At 36.7% G+C, this 18851-nt stretch overlaps 1 protein-coding gene across 7 annotated transcripts in view; it reads left to right on the top strand.

The window, feature by feature from the left end:
* Window positions 1-18851, top strand: part of cadpsb (Ca2+-dependent activator protein for secretion b) — a 182041-nt gene that overhangs the window by 93003 nt on the left and 70187 nt on the right. For all 7 annotated transcript variants that reach the window (XM_056460326.1, XM_056460327.1, XM_056460328.1 and 4 more), the window contains exons 4-6: window positions 6963-7043; window positions 9995-10228; window positions 17597-17718. In XM_056460326.1, the coding sequence (XP_056316301.1) occupies window positions 6963-7043; window positions 9995-10228; window positions 17597-17718 (437 nt within the window). The remainder of the gene's footprint in view (window positions 1-6962; window positions 7044-9994; window positions 10229-17596; window positions 17719-18851) is intronic.

Consider the following 18851-nt stretch of genomic DNA (forward strand, 5'->3'; position numbering starts at 1 on the left):
AACTTGATACTGCTGTTCAATATATTTCAGCATTAGTCGACTCAGGATCGGTGGTTAACATCATCAGTCAAGAACTCACGGACAAACTCAAGATTCCCACAACTCCCTGTGTCCCAGTAATCAACATAACAACGATAGACAATGGCCCTATCGGTTCTGGAATTACTGCTACCACTGCACCCATGTCTCTCCATATTGGACTGTTTCACAAAGAAACTATCACCTTCTATGTGGTCCCTTCATGCAAGTACCAAATGATATTGGGTCACCCTTGGTTGGCTGTTCATGATCCAGTCATTTCATGGACCCACGGTGAACTCACTCAGTGGTCAACTTATTGTATTAACAATTGCCTTACAAAAACGCTGTCATTTCCCTGCCTTTCCACCAGCATTGAAAGCTCTGAAACTGAAGCATGTCCGACTCTCCCAGCTATCTATCACCAATTTGCAGATGTCTTCAGCAAGTCCAAGGCCACACAACTTCCCCCTCATCGACCCGGTGACTGCGCTATTGAACTACTTCCTAACATGTCCCCTCCTAAGAGCAAAGTGTACCCTCTCTCTCGTCCTGAGACCCAAGCTATGGAAAATTACATAGAGGAGGCGCTAGCATCTGGTTTTATTCGACCCTCTACATCACCAGCAGCTGCTGGATTCTTCTTTGTAGAAAAGAAGGATGGTGGGCTCCGCCCTTGCATCGATTATCGGGGGCTAAACAGTGTCACAGTTAAGTACAGATATCCATTACCTTTAGTTCCATCTGCATTGGAACAGCTAAGAGAGGCACGCATCTACTCCAAACTTGACCTCAGGAGTGCATATAACTTAATTCGAATCCGAGAAGGGGATGAGTGGAAAACAGCCTTCCTGACCACTAGGGGGCACTACGAATATCTTGTTATGCCGTATGGACTAGCTAACTCACCAGCGGTATTCCAATCATTTATTAATGAGATTTTCCATGATCTGTTGAATAAATGCGTCATCACCTATATTGATGACATCCTGATCTACTCTCCCAATCTGGATCAACACATCAAGGATGTCAAGACAGTCCTCACACGCCTACAACTTCATCAACTCTACGCCAAGCTTGAGAAATGCGAGTTCCACGTCTATAAAACATCGTTTCTGGGTTACATTGTTAGTCATAAGGGAGTGGAGATGGACAAATCAAAAATCCAAGCAGTCACAGAATGGCCTCTTCCAAAGACAGTAAAGGAACTCCAACGATTTCTTGGATTTGCCAACTTTTATCGCCGGTTCATTCGTAATTATAGTTCCATTGCCGCTCCCCTTACTTCCCTCCTTAAAGGCAAACCTGGTAAACTTGTGTGGAATCCATCCGCTGTTAAGGCTTTTGAAAACCTAAAAACTAGCTTTACCACAGCACCTATCCTAAAACATCCGGACCCTGAATTACCCTTTGTTGTAGAAGTGGATGCTTCTGACTGTGGAATAGGGGCCATACTCTCTCAACGACATGGCAGTCCTGGCAAATTACACCCATGTGCATTCTTCTCACGAAAACTGACAACAGCAGAAAGGAATTATGATGTGGGTAACAAAGAACTTCTTTCAATGAAGGCAGCATTGGAAGAGTGGCGCCACTGGCTCGAGGGAGCCGTCCACCCATTCCAGATCATTACTGATCATAAGAATCTGGAATATATCAAGGGAGCCAAAAGAATTAATCCCAGGCAGGCCCGTTGGTCATTGTTTTTTACACGCTTCAATTTCTCTGTCACTTACCGTCCAGGCAGTAAAAATCTCAAAGCAGATGCTCTCTCTCGCAGATATGAAACTGATTCAACCCATCAACCCAACGTTCCCATCCTTCCATCAACAGTAGTTATTGCTCAAATAAGTTGGGACCTCATGGAGGAAATACAACGAGCACAACAAAATGAACCAACCCCACCTGAATGCCCACCTAACCGTCAATATGTTCCTCTAACCCTCAGGAATCGCACTCTCCAATGGGTACATACCTCAATAGGCTCAGGACACCCAGGAATTCATCGAACCATGACTCTAGTAAGGAATGCATTCTGGTGGCCTTCCGTGAACAAGGATGTTACCAACTTTGTCAAATCTTGTACTATTTGTGCCCAAACCAAGACCCCTCGTGAACTTCCCACCGGCCTATTACAACCCCTTCCCATTCCACACCGTCCATGGTCGCATCTGTCTATTGACTTTATTACAGACTTGCCTCCATCCAATGGTTTCACAACTATTCTGGTTATTGTAGACAGATTCTCAAAAGCATGCAGATTGATTCCATTGAAAGGACTACCCACTGCCATGGAAACAGCAATAGAACTCTTTCAACATGTCTTCCGAACCTTTGGAATCCCGGAGGACATAGTATCTGACCGGGGTCCCCAATTCACATCAAAGGTGTGGAAAGCCTTTTGTAAACACCTGGACATTAATGTCAGTTTAACTTCGGGCTACCATCCAGAGTCAAATGGTCAAGTAGAAAGAGTCAATCAGGAAATTGGTCGTTACCTCAGGTCTTACTGCAGCAGAGAACAGAATAAATGGAGTGAATTCCTCCCTTGGGCGGAATATGCTCAGAATTCCCTCACCCACTCATCCACAGGTCTCACCCCTTTTCAGTGTGTATTAGGCTACCAACCTCCCATGTTCCCATGGTCAGGAGAACCTTCAATGGTGCCATCGGTGGATGACTGGATTAAGCGTAGTGAACAGGTGTGGGACAGCGCTCATGTGAGGCTTCAGAGAGCAATCCGTGCTCAGCGGATTCAAGCAGATCGCAGGAGACATCCCCACCCCAACTATCAACCTGGCCAGAGAGTCTGGCTTGCCACCCGAGATCTCCGTCTACGCCTACCATGCAGGAAGCTCACGCCAAGGTATGTTGGACCTTTTAAAATTCTTAAACGAATTAATGAAGTTACATACCGTTTAGAGCTTCCTGCTAACTATCGTATATCTCCTTCCTTTCATGTCTCCCTCCTGAAACCGGTCCACCCTGCATCTGACCCCGGCCCCTCGAGTCCTGAGCCTCCTCCACCTTTGGAGATTGATGGCACACCTGCTTACTCAGTTAATGAGATCCTAGACTCCCGCCGTAGAAGGGGACAGTTGCAATATCTGGTGGACTGGGAGGGCTATGGACCTGAGGAGAGATCTTGGGTGGCCTCCAAGGATATACTGGACCCGTCATTGATACAAGAATTTCACCAACAACATCCTGATCGCCCTGCACCACGTCCAAGGGGTAGACCTATGAGAAGAACACCAGGAGGTGTTCGTAGAGGGGGGGATTCTGTAACGAATGTGGCAGATTACCATTCATCCGTCCACCAGAGGGAGCTCTCTCCCGAATATTGACTGGGTACTTCCTCGGTGGTACTTCCTGGTAGCCACCATATATAAGCACACTGTTTATGTCTGTTCTTTGCGAAGTATTGCCAGTTCCACTGCCTTACCAAGCGTTTTCCTACTGTTGTGTTTGCTATAGTGTTATGACCTTTTTGCCTGCTTTTTGACTACTGCTTTTTGGATTTTGGACTCTGCCTTGTTTGCTATTTTCGGACTGCCTCTTTGTTTGCTTGACTCAGCCTGGTTAGGATTACGATTCTGCCTTTGTTTGATGTTTGCTGTTTACTTAATAAACCTCCAGCGTTTGGATTCAATCAGCCTCCATGTCTTCACCTACGGCTCCCTCACAGGTATTTTATTGTGTATAGCCGACATGTCTGTCTGTCTGTCTGTCTGTCTGTCTGTCTGTCTGTCTGTCTGTCTCTGTACAGTTGGGCCACTCTCTTTGAATTTGAAAAAGCTTTATATATTTTATATTTCCATAGACCCACACAAATAGCTAAACTTCATGATCTTCAAGGTCAAAAATGGAGAAATGTGCTCATGAAACCCTTTAAATCTGCATTATTTCCTCCCTGTACTATTTAAGCATAAAGTCATACAATATCTGTTAACAGCCTTCTGTTTGGTTGGCAAGATTTCAGAATATATTTGAAATGTAGCTATTTTGGCAGTTTTTCCCCACCTTTTCTGATTTGGACCATGAAAGCGCAAAATTTTATTCACGTTACATACACAACCGAAGCATTCCCTATCAGTCATTCACTATAAATTATGTTGTAAAAACATCCGTTGAAATCTGAATCTGTTATGTGTTTGGGGTGAACTATGCCAAGCAGATACGCTGTAAACCCTAATAAGTTGAGACTACTCAAATGATTGGAGGAAAATGATTCCCTCTGTTCGTTTGAGTAATGGGAAATCGACAACTCATTTAATTGAGTTGACCAAATGTGGACTGAATTAACATGAATGTTTAATTACCAATAACTTAAATGTTTAGGTACAGATAACTTAAAAAGGCTAATAGAATAAACTTCCAAATATTTCAACTATTATTTTCTATACTTACTCCCAGGGCTGTTTATATTGAAGTTGATATTTAGTTGTGCCATGTTGGGGTTTCGTAACATCTCATTTTAAGGATGTGGGTCTTGAACCCAACACTCAACTCCCAACCCCCAACCTGGACGGCCAGGACATACTGTATACACATACACTATGGATAATTTAGCTTACCCAATAGCGCATGTCTTTGGACTGTGGGGGAAACTGGAGCACCTAGAGGAAACCCACGCCAACACTGTGAGAACATGCAAACTCCACACAGAAATGCCAATTGACCCAGCTGGGACTCAAACCTTTTTTCAGTGGGATGACAGCACTACTCACTGCGCCACCATGTCACCCCTGCATGTATATCATTTAGGATAAATGTATATAAGCATTTAAATATCTATTTACTATTTTAAGTTTTTATGTCATCAGATGGGTTCAGGTAGTGCCCCTGTCCTGCTACGCTTCAGCAAAATTCAGCATCACAAGCAAAATGATCACCTTTTATCAAATAACATATATCGACCAATCAGCGCAGTTGTCAATGCAGAATTTCAAGCGCAACCAATCATTTTAAACAGAGACATGGTGTATTGTTTAAAGAAATTAAAATGTTAAGTTCAGAAAAATATTAAGTAAAAATTATTAATTTAAATATGAATTAATTAAAATGAATATTAATTAAAAGTTTTGTTGCTGCGTAATGAGTAAGTTAAACATAGCTTTTAAAGTTTTGATGCCAAAACTGGGTATTTTAAGTAATATCAATTCATATTAACTTTAAATATCTTTAGTAATGACAACAGCATGGTTTACAGTGTAGCGTGAGTACTCAAGCAATACTAAAGGCGTAACTATTCAACCCTCAAACTAATTACCAGAATATGGGAATTGTAGAATTTAGCGGTGTCATAACCAGGACGCTCTTGTAAAAGAGATTTTTAATCTCAATGTGCTTTTCTGGTAAAAAATAAAAGTAAAGGTTATAATAGTAACCGGGGTCTTACACTTAGGCTAGGGATTTTTAGATACGACAGTACGGTAGGAAAGAGTTCCAGTCCAAAGGTGAGTCCAGTGAAGGACACTGCAGCCACTGTCTACCAAAATGGTGATACCTTGTGACAATACGCACCTATGGGCTAGTCCTATCCAGAGGAAGCACTACTGTACACATGAGTAAGATGCTTAGCTGTTAGCTGGGGGGAAGACATGGTTTTGCTTATGGAGTAGAAACCCACTGTGGCTGATTTATCTCTATGGGTTTACCAAGAGGGAACTGCTCTTAGCAGGTGCTGATCCCCAGAAGTTGAACTGTGGATTTTCTGCTTTTAAACATGGAATGCCTAATATAAATGATATAATTACAAGTGTGTCTTATCATTTATATTTTTCAAAAATGTAAAATTTATTCATTTATTTTTTATAAAATATATATTTCAATCAAAACAAAATGAGAGCTTGTGTATCAGAACTCACACATTGTGCTAATTATTGTAGTAATTCAGGGAGTTTTTTTTGTATTTGTAGATTAGATTAGATTAGATTGAACTTTATTGTCATTGCACAAGTACAAGGCAACAAAATGCAGTTGCAAAATGCACCTGAAAAAAGGAGTTTTGTTTATATCCAATATTGATTTAATTTAGTTAAAAAAACTTCTTTTATTTTCACAGCTTTACAGCAGTTCCTAAAACTTTAGACAGTATAAGCTTTTCAGGTTTCTAGAAGTGTCTTGTGGATGTTGCCACATATTAGTGAAAATCCTAGTGACCTAAGACTTTGTGCACAGAATTGCATTGCTGTGGCCCCTGGACTGAGTGTTTGGACAGGAGCGTCAGAGTGACACAGATGGGACGTGACAGCTCTGATGTCATAACACACAAACAGACAGTGACACTCACTCACCCACACATGCAGCAGAGTCATCAGGCCTGAAGAGATGATTTCCTATTGCAGAGCATCAGATTTGCCTCTCTGTGGGGGTTTTCCATCTTCCCCAGGGTCCTCGCGGATGTGATAGAGTTTATACTTTACAGGAGGATTTATGGCCGTATATTTATGTATGAGTGGATGTGTATTTGATCTGTGTTACAGATGGAATATATTAGATTTTTTTTTTTTTATTGATGCAGACTGTTGGTTACAGTATTCTGGAGGATTCGAGGTCAAAAAGATGGTTTGGATGGTCTTGGACTTCGATGTGGATTTTGATCTTATTGTTTTTATTAATATATAAACTTCATAGATTTTTTATAGATAATATAGATTTTTATCAAACTTGATTCTTTTGGTTTTTGGTTTTAGTCTTACATTTTTAACTCGATTATTGTTATAGAAAAATTACAAAAATTTCCTTTTTAATTGCATAAAATAATATGGAACAGTTGTATTTGCAGTTGTATCTGTGCTTGTAATTCCAGTTATGTCACATATGGGATACAGGGTCAGAACTGATTCGCTGTATACAGTACTGGTTGGTTTTAGAGTATGGCATGGTAAAGGCTGATGGAAACCAATATAACTTTGTGTCTGTCTTTTTTGTGTTTGCAGTTGGATAATCTGGACGAGCAGGCCGCTCAGATCAGGAGAGAGCTGGACGGCCGTCTGCAGATGGCTGATCAGATTGCCCGGGTAAGTCTCATCATTCGATCACTTACATGTGGACAGAGATGCTCCGGAGGTGCTGGAAACACAGCTGACATCCGTTCCAACTGGCATCCTCTGCCAATTCAGTTCATGCACCCACATTCATGTCATAATTCAAACCAGCTGAACGGGATTTAGTTGAATAGGACTTCTTTCATAATGAATGTCTTTTGGGTAAGTAGTTTTTTGTATTCGTTTCAGCATTTACAACCTGCTAGTAATTATCTAAGCAAAATCATTTTTTAAAGACTATTGCTGCGTCCCAATTTTCACCCTTATACTATAAAAATATATAGTAAATGATAATATATAGGAAAGTAAATTTTTTATAAAAAATGAGTTTGTAGTTCTAATCAAATTCACATTCATTGTGGGCAATATTAGCAGTTAGAGTATGGACAGTTCTACACTTCCAATTTCTTATGGAAAAAGTACACCATCCGGGAACCTTTTGTTTACTTTTTTCAACATACTACAGTTTGGGACATGAAACAATTTTTAAAGACTTTGCTGCATTCCAATTTGCACACTTGTACTATAAAAAGCATGTACTTTTTACCTTCATGGTTGGTCTCACTCGTCCGCCATGTTTATAGTTTATTTACACTTTTCCCCCCAAGTTTTGTAGTTCTAATCGAATTCAAATTCAATGCGCAGTGTATTGTGGGCAATATTAGCAATATCAGTTAGAGTACGAACGGTTTTACACTTCGAATTTCTTATGGAAAAAGTACACAATCCGGGAACCTTTTGCTTACTTTTTGTAAACATACTGCAGTTTGGGACATACTAATTCTATTTTCGAATACTATTTAATATGGATAGTATGCGAATTGGATTGCAAATGACTGCATCCAAAATTGGCTACTACTCAAGTATGTACTACATATGAATTTGAATTTACTACATGACAGTTAGAAAAGTACGTTCAGTACGTGCAGTATGAATGCGAGTAGTGCGAATAGAACTCGGACATCGTACATCTGCCATTTGTCATTATCACGTGAGCTACCCGTGTCAGTTGTGTCGCTTCACTCCCATTCAGAAATTCTCTCATGTGGCATCATGGGATAGATAGCATAACATCAATCAGATTTGCACTTCAGAATATTGCTGGAATTAGTAGGTCATCTGGGTACTTCTTGCATACTGTTTTATATATCATGAATTTGGACATACTACTGTGCTTGCATACTGTGATTAACATTCTATATAGTATAGAAGTACGCAATTACTTTTTTATGATTATATGATGTCAGATATAAACATACTAATCATAAATTATTTTATTTTAGATTGTATTTGTATAAATAAAATTTTTGTTATTTCACAAATGAACTAAAGATACAGAAGTAATATTTTTGATTAGGCTTTAATTTTATATCTTCAGCTGTTTCGCTGTGTGCATTTCCCTTTTTATTATTTACTACTATTTAAAAAATATACCAATTTTATACCAATATATCATTTTAATGGTTAATGGTTAGTCATTTAAAGTTATTTCTTATAACTGACAGTTCAATATTATAATTTTTATATGTAAAATATTTGATATTTAAAGTAAATATTTTTTCATCTTAAATTTTCTTTTAATTTCTTTTATTTTTATTTTCCTACAACACCAGTGACGAATTCATAAGATAAATAAACATATAGTAGACATATAGCACACACTTAAATCATTACATTACACCATTCATTTTTAAAAATATGTTTATTTATTTATTTTTTAATTATGGGGATTTCCACAATGGCTACACAAAACAACCAAACAAAGGAATCCAGAAATTTATAAGGAATGTTATAAATAAATTAAAGGAAAAGTACATTAAGAATTTAAAGACATCATAAGAGCAATCTAAAACAATACACTAGTAATTGTTTTGTATACAATCAAAACAAAATCAGATAATACCAAAGTCCCTTTAAGGCAAGTCATTTCACTCAGCTGCCATCCTTGAAGCGCCTCTTGGGGAGTATGCTCAGGAATTCTGTCTGAATAGGAAAACATCAAATTCTCCAAAACTGTTTGCCAAGCTTACCATTACATTACATATTTGGAATCATCAATAATATTAAACAACTGTCTCTTAAGTTTCGTTTCTAAACGTTAGCATTAAACATGCGCACTCAAAAGGAACGAGATGATGACACCACCTTCATTTATGGCAGTTTGTCAGATTGCGCTGATCTTCTGAAGTACTTCACAACTTCTTCTCGTTGGTGAATCTCCTCCAGAAATGACAGCAACTCTTTGTTTACAAGTTTGTGGGGTGTTTGAGTAGCTGCTGTCATGGGAAGTGTGTTTGACAGGACAGACTGTACCTCGTGTTTGTTTCATACAGATTACAGAACCAGACAACTTTTGTTTTCAAGTACACTTGGTTTATTTAAAAGTAGAGATTTCAAGCTTAATTTGGATATATTCCTTATGTCTGTGAAGCAAGTATTGAGAATCCAGTGCAGTTGTTGATCACTAAACTGTTGTAAAAGCACACGTCTGGTCTGAGCTTCTCCCCCGGAGAATCATCTATAACGATTGATGATTGGCTCCTGTACTAGAAGGCGGGACTTCATTCGCTATATTGACCTTAACATTTTTCCCCATTCAAAATTACACAAGTGACATCTCTTGTGTATTCTATAGTCTTTGACAATACTGATGCATTGATGTTTAAATGATACTAAGATGTTTAAAAATATATAAGGAAAATATTATACCAAAATATATATCAGTAAACATCAATAACACTAAATTAAGAGATTACCAATTTATTACAAATTTTAAGAGAGAACTAATTTATTAACTTTTCAATATAACCTCTAATTTATTTTTCTATGTCATGTTATATTTTCAAGTTGCTACTTTTTAACAGTAAACAACAATTACTTCAAAAGTTATGATTTTCTTTTTGGCTATTTCTTCAAAACTTCAGGCTGGCAAGTTCCTGAAGTTCGTGTCGAAGGAGATGGAGGCGATGTACATCGAGGAGCTGAAGAGCTCAGTCAACCAGCTGATGGCCAATCTGGAGAGCATGCCGGTCTCCAAGGGCGGAGAGTTCAAGCTGCAGAAGCTCAAGAGGGGACACAACACCTCCATCATTGATATGGGCCAGGAAGATGAAAACCAGCTGTCCAAGTCTGATGTTGTGCTGTCGTTCACACTCGAGGTAAGAACTGTTCTGGCCTGCAGGCAGTGTATTAGTCTTGAGCTCAAGGCCGGGGATTTAGAGTCTGCCTTCTCTTTTCGGGCCCAGGGGAGTAAAGGTGGTGTTTAGTGCTGGATCTGCTCAAGGCTTTTGTTCGTTTGACTTTGTTCGAGGAAGGTTTGTGGCATTTCAGTCTTACTGAGTAAGTGGGTGTTGTTGTTTCACAAACATAGTTATCTAGTGAGTGTACAGTACATATTTGGGCATTCAGACTTCGGATTTGTTTAAATTTGTAATGTTTGTAAAACATGAATGAATGAGGAATTTGCAAATATGGAAAAAGATGTCAGAGACTTTACAGGGTTCCCAAACTTCTTGAACTTAAAGAACTTGAATTTCAGACATATGGATTTAAAGCCTGGAAAGGACTTAAAACAAACACAGGTGCTTGAAAGTACTTGAATTAAGTTTGAAATTAAATTTCTTTATAGTTTTATTTCAATAATTGTATTCAAATGTCAAAAACAGAATAAAAGAAAACAGAGAAAATCTTAAATTAAAATCTTATGTACAATAACACTGATAAATAATGCACATTTGATCAATATTTGAGAAATTGCATTTGAATATCATCATTATTGAATTCAACAGTTGTATTAAAGGGCACCTATTTCACCCCTTTTTCAAGATTTTTTCAAGTCTTTTGTGTCTTCAGAATGTGTCTGTAAAGTTTCAGCTCAAAACACCCATCAGATTATTGATTATAGCTTTCAGAACATTGGAATCTTCTGCTCTGAACACAATGTAGCTGTTTTTGTGGCCTGTCTTTAATGCTAGTTCTCCCCGCCCACCGTTCCCACGTGCCTGTCAGAGTGTGCCTCCCGCTGCTGCGTGCATCAGATAAACAGCAGAGTGACAGACATGAAAGAAGCAGATCTCATGTAATGTGTAAAACTCAAATGCTTTAAATAATCGTAATATAAAAACTAAATGTAGTATGGTGATTATGGTGATGTGTGCACTTTCGCTTTGAGGAGAGCAGCTTCAGATGGTCAATGTAGATCATCACAGTTCTAATTGCAAGTGTGTCAAAATGATTATTTAAATGATTAACCTTTAAAGGTTTAGTCAAAAATTGTGAGCCTGTGTCCATTTACTCACTTTCATATTGTTCTCACACGTTGCACACACACATTTAATTATCTGTGCTTATACTGTGTGTGAATTGTAAATCTGCCCTCATATAAAGCCATCGTTTTTCTTCAGGAGACTTGGATTTAGATTAGAGCACTCGAGTGATTATTTTTACAATGCTTTTTTTATCTTTTAAGCTTAACAGAATTGGAAAAGTTAGACAGAAGTCCAACACAGGCTCATTGGAAATACAGTATGTGCCTACATTTTTGTAAAACTGAAGAAGCACCAACAATACCAAATAAATACCACAAAACAATATAAAAGTGTCTATGATTAGTAATCGAATACATTTGCCTCACATTTCTATCTGAATAACTTTTCTGCCGTGGTCAGTTTGCTCTGTAGAATTGTACATAAAAGAACTTAACATATTGTACATTTCACAAACATTTTTACAAAAAATTTAACAAAAATTTGAGGCATGTACAGTCAAAATTGTAAGCCCTCCTGTGATTTTCTTTATTTTTTTATTCTTTTTCAATTTTTTTCTTCTGGAGAAAGTCTTATTTGTTTTATTTCAGCTAGAATGACAGCAGTTTAAATTTTTTTATAAACCATTTTAAGGTCAACATTATTAGCCCTCTAAGCAGTATTTTATTTCGATTGTCTCCCGAACAATCTGTTATGTTTAGAAATGTGTTGAAAAAAATCTACTTTCTGTTAAACAGAAAATATTAAACAGATAAAACCATAAAAGGGGGCTAATAATTCAGGAGGGCTAATAATTCTGTATTTCTAATAAGCCCATGGGTTGAAGAAATCTATAATAATATCTCAATCTGTGTTTTTGAAAGATGAATGAAAATCTCAACTTGAAATGACACAGGGATGACTACATGATGACAAAATTTACAGTAAGCACAGTAAATAATGTAGGATAAAACGATATATCCCCAAGCATGTGGTTTACATCACCAAAACATTTTTCTATTGTAATATCTATAAATAATAACAACATGCACTCATTATCTGAAGATCACCCATCACCAGTGTAAGCCATCCACCTGGATGATGCAATAGCAGGGTCAGAACACTGGGATTACACTCCTACTCTTTACAAGAAGTATCATAGAATTTGTAATGACCGCAGAGAACCAGGATCCTGGTTTAATGTCTCATCTGAAGCACAGTAACAATATAGTGACCCACACAGACTGCGGAACAGGCACCCCCTGCTGGACTTATGGATAGCATCACTTACAGAACAACCTATTTTTTTCAAGTTCTCTTATTTGGATACTGACCAGGGGTCTGATGTATAAAAGTAGCATTGAAACACAATTTATTTATTAACAATTATGGCTCATGTGATGATTTAAAGTGGTTCAATTAAATCAATATCTAAAGAGGACCTATTATGCACATTTTTACTAGATGTAAAATAAGTCGCTGATGTCCCAAGAGTGTGTATGTAAAGTTTCAGCTCAGAATAGACCACAAATAATGTTTTATAACTCTATGAAATGGCCCCTTTTAGGCTTTGATTCTAATTGTGCCATTTTGGTGAGTGTCACTTTAAATTCAAATGAGATTGGGGTCTTTTCAAAAAAGGGCGGAGCTAGAAATGCCTATGTGTCAGCATGGTGGCAGATTCAAACACAAGACTAACGTCCTATGCTAATGAGGGAGAGATCCTCACTAATGGACGGGGCTTTCCCCATTTCATGACGTGTACAAAGGCAGAATGTCAATCAAAGTGTTTCTGCAGTCTATTTTTATCAAGTGTGATCGATCATAAACAATTAATAAATACATTTTTACCATTAGAAGCTGGATATATTCAGAGTCTGTTGCAACACAAGTTTAAACCCCTTATAAAAGTGATTTTTGCATAATAGGTCCCCTTTAAATTAAATGCTTACTCATCTCATCTTAAAAACTTACTCAGTTTATTTAAGTTTACATTTTATAGCTCACATGTTTTTGTGTGAAGTGGCATATGCACATTTCTGCCCCAGTTTTGTGTGGATGTCACGTTTATAAATGAGACCCCTGGATCGACCACATTTAGTGGTGGATGAGCATTGGGCTACAGAGTGAAAAGTCTGTTTTTTATGAAAAAAAAAAAAAAAAAACTAAATTTTTGTCAAGGTTATTTAAATTTAATATGACATATGAAGAGTTTACAGTGCTCAGCATATATAAATCTCTCATTTAAATTTATATTTTCTATAGGATGCTTTACAATATTACATTTGTGCATATACATTAATTTAGTCAGTACTGAAGCCAAATCTGGGGCTTATCTAACAAAATAACTTACAATAATGGTTTAAAAATTAGCAGCCCAAATTTAGATGTTATAGAAAAATATTAAATAAAATTTTTTAAGAAAAAATTAAGAGAAACAAAAATTATATACCATTTTGTTGACATGTAGTTTGTAATTTTATTTTTGTAATATTTTGCATGAATTTAAATGTATTATCCTTCCATTTCTAAAGATTTTCTGTGACTAAAATATTATTTTAATAAATATATCTGTTTAATAAATCTGTTTAGTTCAAACGCACCAATATATATTACCCATATACACTGAAAAATGGATAAAAATATTCATTTTCAAAATAGGGTGTACTCATATGAGCACTGTAGATGCAAAAACCTCTAAAGGCCATCAGATTTTTATTTTAATTTAAATGAGCATTTTTATCAGGCGCCTTTTTGTGGATTCAGTAATATTACTTTTATGGCAAAGAATATGTTGTTTTTGTAGTTTTTTAAACAAAATAACAACATAAACAAAGGAGTCTGAGAAGATTCTCATTTTCAATAGAAACCTCAGATGGCATTTAGAGGTTTTTGCATCTGAACTCTTCAAATTTACATTGATTAATTCAGTATTTAAGGTCTCTTCAGATCTTATCATCATTGTTGAAAACAGCTTTGTGACTTAATATTGTTGTGAAAATTTGATTGTTAATTGTTGTCTTTAAGTTCGTGAAATGTAAGAAAACATAATTAGTATACACCAAAATGTTTAGCAGCAATAACTGTTTTCAGCATTGATAATAATAAGGACCCTTATTAATAATTTTACAAAAAAGAGCTGTTAATAATTAAGCACCAAATAGGCATTTTAGAAAGATTTATGAGGGATTATGTGACACTGAAAACCAAAGTAATTACATCCTAAAATTGATCTTTGCCATCACAGGAATAATTTACAGCTTATTAAGGTTTTTAATTCTTCAATTTCACCAATCGGTGAAGTTTTTTCCTTTGCGCATCGATGGATTTGCTCTTCAGTGTTTGAACTCTCAGAAGTGAATATTAAACCACACTGAACTGAACTTCAACACTGAAAACTGAACTGAAACGGTTTCAATTTACTATAATCTTCTATGTGAAGCTGCTTTGACACAATCTACATTGTAAAAGCGCTATACAAATAAAGATGAATCAAAATAAAATGAAAAATTTGGTTGATTTACAAGTCATTTAAAATTGTATATTAGTATTTCACAGTGTCCTTACTGTTACTGTTTTTCTGTAATTAAAAATATCCTTTGTGAGACTTGAATACCTCCTACAAAAACGTAAAACAATCAAACATTTTAAGAAAAAAACGATCAAATATGTGAGACAATGGCAGATGCAGAGGCTATTTTGGTGCTAGAAGTTACACATTTCGTTGTTGAAATATGCTGATTAGAATATTAATTTTGTACAAATAATCTGTAGCCATAATCTGACAGCGCTTGCTACCACAGATCATATATTTCTTTTGCGAGTCTAAGGGTTGGCCTCTCATCATTTTGAATCAATGGACACTCTTTGGTTCTGATAGAGAATTTAAATGAGAATTAATAATAAATTTAGCAACATTAGCAGCCGCAGCATTAGTTTAACACATGTCTGTGAGATTTGAATCTTTACTGAGTTCCCAGCCTTTGCTATTGCATAAATTATAAATAGACTGCAGACAGAAAAGGCTGCAGCATATTTAAAAAAAAAAAAAAAGGTTGTACTGCATTTTTGATAAATGATTCCCGAGAATATCAAATGCCTCTGAGAAATCTCCCCCTCTCAAGTCATGAGGTTTTGCTATAATTATACTATCTTGAGCAAGCTCGTTTTCTGGGCAGTTGATTATAACGTGGCTTGGTTTTAGTAGTCACAGAGGCTGACAGAGCAGTGTTTTATGGATTTGATAGCCTGGCTTGTCTTTGGAGTCTATTTTGTTTTGGGCAGCTATGAGCAGACTGATTTTATAGGTGCTTTGGGTATGTGGATTGATTTTCTCTCCCCATGTAAACAATGCTTATTCAATGAGTGTCAAGAACAGTTTGAATTAGTTCTTAATGGGCTCAAAAAGTTGAGGTGAGGATCCTGATTGGCTGCTAATGGCAAGCTGCATCTAAAGGAGTGTTTAAAGTCACCATGAAACAGAAGGTAACATTGTCCTCTGTAGGGCTGCACAATCGTTTCAGCATCAGTATCGTGATGTGCAAATCCACAATAGTCAAACTGCAGTATCTGCAATGCCAGTTCAGTTTAAGTTCAGTTAAAGCTTATTCATCCTTATAGTTGACCAGGAACCACATTATGAAGTTTAACATTAAACGGGTGAAAGTTTTGCATTTGCTTGTTTGCTTTGTTTTTAAGGCCTATGATTGTGAGATTTCAAGTGTATTTATGTATAAGAAATTATAACATTTTAAACATTCATTGTTTTTTTTTATTTCATTCATTAATTTTCCTTCAGGTTAGTCCTTTTATTTATCTGGGGTCGCCACAGTGGAATGAACCACCAACTTTCACCTGTACTGCATGTCTTTGGACTTATAGCAACTTATCTGTTTTATGCAGCGGCACTGGGTTACCGCAACCCAGCACTGGGAAACACCCAAACACTCTCTCATTCACACATATACACTATGGCCAATTTAGTTCATTCAATTCACCTATAGCGCATGTCTTTGGACTGTGGGAGAAAACGGAGCACTCGGAGGAAACCCACACGAACACAGGGAAAACATGCAATCTCCACACATCAACGCCAACTAGCCCAGCCAGCACTCGAACCAGCGACCTTCTTGCTTTGAGGCGACAGTGCTAACCACTGAGCCACTGCGTCGCCCGTGCTATCTTTTTTACATTTGATTATTTAATTTCTGTACCTGATTACAATTAGAAGCTTTCCATAAAATGCTATATGTTAAATTTATGCAGATTATTTGTCCTACAAAATTATCCCAATCAATATTAACTTTGATTTTTTTCTAAATTGAGCTATACAAATCATCTGGTGAAATTATATTCATATCGCAATATTTATTGCAGAAAAACACAACAAAACACCACTGTGTGAGATTATTCCAATATCGTGCAGCCTTAGTCCTCCGCTATTGTGACGTAAATCAACTTGAAATGTTCTTAAAATGAGGAAAAATGTAGGGCAGTGCATGATTTCATTCTTTGGAAACCAGTTGGATTGTTGAAAGATGGGCCAACAAAATGGAGGAAGATTGACTAATAGACACATTAAGAAAGCCCATCCCAAAAGGAATTCCATGTGACCAGGAAATGAAAAGCCGTTTCAATGTGGCAGGGAAGGTTCTGGTATTTCATTAAAGTTTATGAGGGCAAATGAATTTTTACAAAAAAATGAAAACACATATACATTGTTTATAACAAGAATTACTATATACATATAAAAATAAAAAGAGTAAAAGGGGTGGTAAATTGGCTATTTTAGATTTTTTTTTTTTTGGGGGGGGGGGGGGGGGGGTTTGCACTTTAACATGTTCGTGTTTTGTTTTCTAAAAATTGCATTATTGCAAACACTGTCATTTCTGTTCTACTAGAAATGTGCTATTTACTTTCTTGTTCTATGTAGCCTCTATCTCAGAAATATGTAGTGTACTCTGATTGGTCAGCTGGCCCCGCTGTTCTGATTCGTCATTGTCCAGATGTATCACACCCAGTTTTAAGGTTCATAATGACACAAACCCAAGGAGGTTGTTGTTGTCAATTCAGGATGTTGTAGGCCTTGAAAAGCTAATTATTTAAATGAAAATATTTTAATTTGTATTGAACTTTGAGCTCTTAACTTGGCAGATGCTGTAGAAGCAATATTACACGCTAACTGTTAAAACATTTGTTAAAACTGTGAAATTATAGAATATCAATGAATATTATTGAAGTTTTTACAAATATTGTACTGACCAAATGTTTCTTTTCATGTAGGTGGTGATTATGGAGGTTCAGGGGTTGAAGTCGCTGGCTCCCAATCGCATTGTGTACTGTACGATGGAGGTGGAGGGTGGACAGAAGCTACAGACGGACCAGGCCGAGGCTTCCAAACCAACGTAGGCCACATTTTCTTTTATTGCTGTTAGCTATAGTATGTTATGGTTCATTAATGTAAAGGCAATACGTTTACACCACAGAAATATACTAAAATGGAAATATAATGTTTTGTTATTTTAAAGGTCATGGTAGAGATGACAATGTTGTTAAAATGATCCTAGTTCATACAGACCTATGAAAATACATGTTTTGCTTTGTAATATGCGCCAGTAGCATCTTACAATACGGACACGTACACTCAAAAATGTCTGTTGCTGCTTGTTCAAACTAACCTATTTAAAATGAGTTGAAACAACACAATTCATAACTTTTTTGTGGGGAACAACTTAACTGTTTAATGTTTAATCCACTTAAATTTGTAAAAGTTAACTTTATCAACATGAAAGAATTGTGTGGAACCCAGACAGTGTAAGTAATGTCAGTGATTGTATTTATTAATATATTAAAAAAGGAACAGTGATTATAAAGTATGTTATAAAGTAGTGTTGTTGTGTGAATCAATGGCCAAAATGCAGAAAAGTTTTCATATGTAAAGTTCAGATCAAAAGCCTCTATGAGCCATTAGAAATGCCTATGTTTGTAATCATTTATTTCAGTTTAAAGGCCATGAAAAGAACACACTCTTTCTATTAGGGTGAAATTACTGAACCTATGCACAAGAGTCTGAGAAAAATGCTCATTTTAGACAGAAAATTTCAGATGGCATTTGGAGGTTTTTGCACCTGAACTCTTCATATATAAAAGAACAACATATCTGAATTGAACATCTTTTGTAACATCTAACATTTTTGTATTAATTTAATATGCTCTTAATGAATTCAAGTAGTAATATCTTTAAAAAAAATAACTGACCCCAAACCCTTTGACAGTTTTGCATATTTTTATCCAAGCAACATTGAAAAGGCTTTAAAATATTGATGAATTATATGTGGAGATTATTTATATAATTATTACACAGCCACAGCCATATCACCCTGCAGCCCAAGACCGGTTACCCACTGAAGCTAAGCCGGGCTGAGCCTGGTCAGTACCTGGATGAGAGACCACATGAAAACTAGGTTGCTGTTGGAAGTGGTGTTAGTGAGGCCAGCAGGTGTGGCACTCAACCTGCGTTCTGTCCTAATGCCCCAGT

This window comes from Danio aesculapii, chromosome 6 (assembly GCF_903798145.1).
Source record: "Danio aesculapii chromosome 6, fDanAes4.1, whole genome shotgun sequence".
NCBI classification, from domain to species: Eukaryota; Metazoa; Chordata; class Actinopteri; order Cypriniformes; family Danionidae; genus Danio; species Danio aesculapii.